The following is a 6193-nucleotide window of genomic DNA, read 5'->3' as shown; positions in this document are numbered from 1 at the left end:
GGCCTGGTGCGGCCCCTCGAGGACGCCCCGCCCTGCACCTGCAGGAGCCCGGGCCGGCGCTGCGCGTCCCCGCGCCTCTCGGAGAAGCCAGTTTGTTGCCCGTGGGTGTTGGAGTTGGATCCCTCCACCCCTCGCCCCCTTCAAATGCCAGTTTGCAGGAAAATGGTTTTATTCTGGGGCTGAGGATGGGGGTGCAGGCCTGGGGAGTGGAATATGAATGGTCAACCCCCTTTTTTTCCTGAAACAAAAAACGGAAGTCCCTTCCTACAGTCTGGCTAGGAGGAGCCGGAGGCCCGGGGCAGGCTGAGTGGGTCACCTCCCGACAGCGTCTGCCAGGCCTTGAACCTGCCAACCTTGCCTCTCTGTTCAGTGCGTCTGGGTCCAGGGGACACTAAGCTCCTCTCCTGGGACCTGGCCCACCCCTGGGGGCCTAGTCCGGTGAGGGGTCCAGGAGGCGGCCCTGAGGGGTCGCCAGTCCTGCCCCTCTGCAGCCTGGGGCGCTGGTGCTTGTTGGTCCTCAGGACCCTCCATGGGGGCTCTGGCTCCCCTCCCTCCACCCCAGCCCCATCTTTGGATTAGGAAGGGAAGGGGATGGGAGGGCTAGTGAGGGGCAGCTGCCCCGCCCCTGTGTCCCTGACTACGTCAGGGGCTGCGGCCTCCGCGTGCGCTTGGTCCGGCGGGTTGGGGCTGAGCCCACAAACTCGAACTGCTTCTGCCTCTCCACTTGGTTGGGAAAAGGCAGCTGGCCCTCGTAGAGGCGCTTGATGAAGTGAGCCTCGCGCTGGTTCTGGCGGCTGCGGGAGGCCTGGCGGGGCCGGCCCTGCCGCGTGAAGGCCATGAACCAGCCCTCGTGCCTGGCGTTCTGGAAAGCCGTGTAGTTGTTTTCCAGCACGATCTCTGTGAACACGCAGTCTTTGCTTTTCCCGCTGGGCTGTGGGGGAAGGAAGGAGGGAAGTTGGTCCACCCACCCTGTCTGGCTTCTCTGCCTTATGGGCCTATTTTAAGACTGAGGAGGGGCTGGGAGCCTAAGGACTTCTGCCTGGTGAGATGGTGCCCTTGTTGGAGAGGCAAAGGTGGGAGAAGGCAATACGCTTCGTTTGGAGGCAGATCTGAACTTAACACAGACTTGCCATCTGGAAGTCGCACACCTTGATCAAGGCGTCTGTGACGCTGAGCTTTACTTTCTCGACACGCGGCACAAAGATCTAGGTAAGTGTGGGGTTCCGTGCACCGCCGGTGGCTCTTGTGCACGGGAACAGTCGCAGTGGGGGGGGGCGTGGCTTGGGGGGCACCAGTCTCTGATGAAAAGAAGGGCAAACACTTATAGACACCAACTGTGTCCAGAGCCACACGGGCACCCCTTTGACCCTGTGGGTCACCCCGACTCTATGCCCATCTTATAGATGGGTCGCCTGAGGCTTAACAAAAATAAGCAAATATTGGGTGAGAAGAGCCAGAATTGGAAGCCAGGATTGACCAGTGCTAAGGGAAATGGAATTGTCCCTGCACGGCAGTGAGTAGGCGGCACGCTAGTCAGCAGTCACACTCACAGGTGGTTACACCAGCACACGGTTACACTAGCAGGCAGTCAGTGTGCTTTGCTGGTTGGATTCCTCGGAGCCCACTGACCTCAGGGGAGCCTCTGGTCTTGTATGAATGCCTACTGTCATTAGCATTCATGAATGCTAACGATGAAGCATTATTACTTCATCATAATGAAGTAATATTCATTACTGAACATAACGAATACTTGTACTTTCAACCCCTGTAAGCACTCAGCTGTCGACACAGGGGCTGCGACGTCAGGCGGGTGCCGGAACCCTTGCCCACGGATGCTGGGATCCACCCGGGGAGTCTGAGCCCCAGGCCCTGCGGCCCGTCAGCACCCTCACAGTGCTTGTGGGGTGCAGAGGGCCTCACTGAGATGGAGAGCACAGGAGTGGCACTGGTGGGCGAGAGCAGAAGAGTCGCGGTCCCCATGGCCCCACAGGCTGCAGGGAGCGGGATTCAGGTGGGCCCCCGGTGCCCCACCCCAGTGAGATCCAGTCAGGCGCCTGCTCTGTCCTCTGGGCCTCACCTTCCCGATGAGCTTGCCCCTCTTGTTCATGCAGATGTACTTCTCGCTCTCAGCCCCCTTGATGCGCACCCGGCTCCCGAAGGTGTCCGTCTCCACGATGAGCTTGGCTGTGATGGGGGAGGGAGAGGGAGACCTCTGTCCATGAGGGTTGCTGGCCCAGGGGGCTGCAGGGCCCCCCCAATCAGCCTGACCTCCAAACTCAGGTGGGGCACATGGGAGGCCCCGACACCAGATCTGGGGATGAACCAGGTGAGGCTGGCCAGGGCTATGGGTGGTCTCAGGTGAGGGCTGGGTCTCACCAAACTTGTTGCCGTCCTCAGCCGTGGCAGAGATACGACGCCCGGTGACCTGCACGTGCTTGCCGCTGGTCCGGCTGTAGAGCTGGTACTCACGGATCTGCCGCCTGCTCAGCTGGTCGGTCATGGCACCCTGGTCCCTCACGTACTGGTTAAAATTAGGAGACGGGTGATTCTCCCCCTTTGCGGTTGCCAAGGGAAAAATAGTGTCAATTTGCTTTGGACAATACCACCGCGGGTCCCTCCAGGGGAGAGGGGTGCAGAGGGGAGTGTGGTGGACCAGCCACCTGTCCTGGGAAGGAGAGGTGCAAAGTGAAGGGGGCAGAGGGCCGTGACCTTCTCAGACTAGTGGTTGAGCCAGTCGTGACCTCTTGGCTCCCTTTCCAGCCTGCAGCAGAGAGCTGGCAGCTGCCCAGGCCTGGGGACACTTGGTGGAAGAGTGCACACTTGGAATCATGACTCCGGGAGCTGGAAGGAACCTTCAGAGTTGTGGTGTCTGATCCCCGAATTCTGTAGAGGAGGTGCGCAGGTGGCACTGCTGGTTAGGGGAAGGACCCCTGTCCTGTCTCTGGCATTGGAGCTTCTCACCTATCCAGAACTCTGGGGTCTTGGCTTTGTTGCCAGGACAACCAGATTTTCTCTCCATCCTCCCTGCTAGCCTCGAAGGACCCTACCCTCAGCACATGCGCACACACAGCAGCTGATTTGCTAGGGTCACTGGAGAGCATTACGGGGGCTCTGAAAGCCCTGTCTCTAGGCTTCTGCGGTGCCCCTGGAAAGCATTTATTTGTGGCATGTGGAATCCCGAGCTACACCCAGCTGCCCTGCCTCTCCCTGGGGTGCTCAGGGCCCTCCGAGAAGCCAGACTCCCTGCCAGATCTCCTTCTTCCTGTGTGGGTGGGGTGCCTCCTTATGCGGGGAGGTGAAGGCAGCTGTCAGAGGTGCTACGGGCCAGGGCCCAGGGCTGCTCCTGCGAGGCCACCTGCCTGTGCCACAATGAAATGGAGGCTGGTTGCCAGCGCCGCTGCTACCCACCCGCTTCTCCAGGAGGCTTGAAGGGCTCTGTGCGCCCGCAGGACAGGGCCGGACAAAGGCATGATAAGTACTTGTCCAGGCCGGTCTCCCATCACCCATCGGCAGCACAGAGCCAGAGAGAGGCCGTGCCTGCCCTCTCTCTCCAGCCAGGTGCAGCCTGGATGGCGGCTCCCAGCTGCGGGCCGCAGCCTTGGCTCCCGCACTAACACGTGCCTCTCCCCACCTGGCCCCTGTGGCCTGTGCTGAGACAGCTCTTCCCTGTCCCCAGTCCCTCAGCCCAACCATCTGGACGGAGCCAGACCTGGATCAGCATCTGTGAGGGCCACTCCTGGAGGGAGGGGTGCGAAGTGTCCGCTGGAGGAAGGGAGGTGAGGTAGCAGCCGGAGGCCCACAGCGCTGCCTGCCCAGGTTAGCCTTTCCTGTCACCGTTCCTTTCCAACACCAGCGAGGCCCAGGCCCCTCCCTGGGGAAACCTGAGGCCCTCATTTGGGATGGGGGACCTGCCTCCCTGCCAGGGGGTGGGGTCTGCCTGTCCCCAGCCCCAGTCGCCTGGCCCAGGTTCAGGCCCTCCGCCCTTCTTGGCGGGCAGCCTCCTTCAGACTGTCTGTTCCAGGTCAGGAACAGAGAGGCCCCCCCCAAAGCCCCCTCCTCTCCTCATCCCCCTTCAAGCCCTGCACAAAAGCAGCCCCACGCCCCCCCACAGCCCACAGCCCACAAGTCGCTCTCCCCGCGGGACCTTGCCTGTCCCTTTCATGTCCCCGCTGCGGGGGACCTCCCCTTCCACTGCACAGACAGCTGCTTGTCAGCCGGCCCCTCAAGCATGGCTGTGGTCCGGCCTGCAGGCCCCACCTCCGAGGGGGGCGAGGGGGCACTTCAAGGGGGAAAGGACAGCTTTGCCACCTTCCCTGAATCCTGAATGGGGCCTCAGCCAGGCCATAACCGCCAGGCCAGCCACACCATTGTGCTGACTCCCCTTCCAGAGCAGGTTGGGCCCACCCCCAGGCCCCTCCCGTCCAGGCTGGGGGGCTTTCTTCTTGCTCTCCCTGGATGTGTGAAGCAAAAGGCCTGGAACGGGGGCTTGAGCAAAAGGGGGAAGGAAAAGGGGGGTGTCTCCCTCTCTCTCTCTCTCTCTCCCACCCCCCCACTGCTTCAAAGGCAGCCCCTTTCCCTCTCCCAGAGAAAAGGCGTTTACCTTCAAAAAAAGTCCCCACTGGATATGAAGAGAAGCGGCCTCTGGCCTGGGAAAGCCAAGCGCTCTCCCCAGCGCGGTTCTGGACCAGTGCATTTTAATAGCTGCACTTTTATGGAGGATCACAAAAAGGGACCAAGCCCAGCGCTGGGGCTGTGCTGGGGCCGGGGGGGAGGTGGGTATGAGGGGCTGGCCTCCGGTGGGGGGAGTGTGGAGAAGCAAACCCCAAGTCTTGTCTCAAGCAACCTCTTTGGGCTTGACCTCATTGCCTGTAGGTAAGGAGTCCCTGGCCCTGGCTGGCCCCCAGGACGGCCCCCCGCAGGACATCCGTGTTGGTGGGAGGGGGGTCATGAGAGGAACACACAGGTGGTTTTACGTGGAATCCTGTCCCTTCAGGTACAAGCCTCACCTCCACCCTCTTCCAGCCACACAGGCCGCTAAGCCCTCAGGTCTGTGCTGCCCTCGCACTTAGCCTTAGGGTGACCCAGTGAGGAAGGATGGAGGGGAGGTCATGGGAGGGAGGGCAGGTAAAAACCTGTCAGTCCCCAAACCTGCAACAGCCCCTTCTTCTACCCCCTCCAAAGGCTGAGCCCCTCAAACATCAGAGAGGCCAGAACCTGCCTCTGGGCAGCGAAAGGAGACTGCCCCTTGCCCCTTTGGGTAGGGTGGGGAGGATGAGGAGAAGCTGGTGGGGCCAGGGCGCCTACCTGAGTTTGACAGCAGAGAATGAGTAGCTGCAGACACCTGTGTGGGGACGTGAGGCAGAGCCAGGTGTGGGTGTCAGCAGCCAGCCCAGGGCACACCGGGTGCCGCCCCCGCCCCCCACCCCCCAGCCTCACCCACCAGTCCGTGGGGGAGTCCCACTAACACTAGGGCTGCCCGAGGCTGGACCTGGCGGCAGAACTGCAGCGGGAGAGGCCGCGCACTTACAGAGCGAAGCTGGGCAGCAGGCGAGCGGCTTCCATCGCCGGAGAGGTTTCTTGGGGCAGTGGCCCCCCTGCCCTCAAACTCGGGAGAAGATGTGGGCAGTCCCTGGGGGTAGAGTCCCAGAGAAGCCAAGGTCTCTTCAAGCCACAGGTTTTCAGGGGGTAGAGGAGGAGAGAGGGGCGGAGGGGGAGAGAGAAGAGTGGGGAGGAGGAGATGGAGGGGGAGGAGGGCGTAACGGGGAGACTGAGGTGTGAGGTGTCCACCTTCCCAGCCAGAGAGACTGCAAAGCAGCCACTGGCAGGGCTGCCAACCTCTCCTGGGCTCCAGGCGCAGAGGATGGCGCTGCTGGGGCCTGCTCGACAGGAGGCTGGCCCTGTGGTCCCCAGTTATCCCGACCCTCAGAGACCCCGACGGCAGTGCCCCTCCTCCCCTCGCGGCGGGCCTCAGGTTTGGTGCCCCTCTCCCCGAGGGTGAGCGGCCAGTGTCTATCTGGGGTCGCTGGGTCTGGCTGGGGAAGGAAATTCCCAGAAGCAGCCTTAAAAAGGAGGAGCCTCCCTGCAGGGGGCAGGAGGTGGGCTTGGCCGGACGGTGCTTCCACTGCCTCTGTGCCCCCTAGAGTCCCTGGTCTGCACTCTGGCCACGGGGGAGGAGGGGTTAAGACTGTCCCGA

At 62.2% G+C, this 6193-nt stretch overlaps 1 protein-coding gene across 2 annotated transcripts; it reads right to left on the bottom strand.

The window, feature by feature from the left end:
• Positions 1-380: 380 nt before the first annotated feature.
• Positions 381-5735, bottom strand: FGF17 (fibroblast growth factor 17). Of its 2 annotated transcripts, none has more exons than XM_024560949.2 (5): positions 5528-5735; positions 5305-5341; positions 2377-2521; positions 2078-2184; positions 381-931 (listed from the first exon to the last, which is right to left on the bottom strand). In XM_024560949.2, the coding sequence occupies exons 1-5, from the start codon at positions 5560-5562 to the stop codon at positions 638-640; spliced, it is 618 nt and encodes a 205-aa protein (XP_024416717.2). In that variant the 5' UTR covers positions 5563-5735; the 3' UTR covers positions 381-637. The 2 variants fall into 2 exon arrangements, with proteins under 2 accessions (XP_024416717.2, XP_024416716.2); XM_024560948.2 differs by having other exon boundaries at positions 2377-2554; positions 5528-5672.
• Between the last annotated feature and the right edge of the window lie 458 nt (positions 5736-6193).

This window comes from Desmodus rotundus, chromosome 9 (assembly GCF_022682495.2).
Source record: "Desmodus rotundus isolate HL8 chromosome 9, HLdesRot8A.1, whole genome shotgun sequence".
In the NCBI taxonomy this organism is placed as follows: Eukaryota; Metazoa; Chordata; class Mammalia; order Chiroptera; family Phyllostomidae; genus Desmodus; species Desmodus rotundus.
Note: the sequence above shows the minus strand (reverse complement) of the source record. Positions and strands in the feature narration are given on the sequence as shown.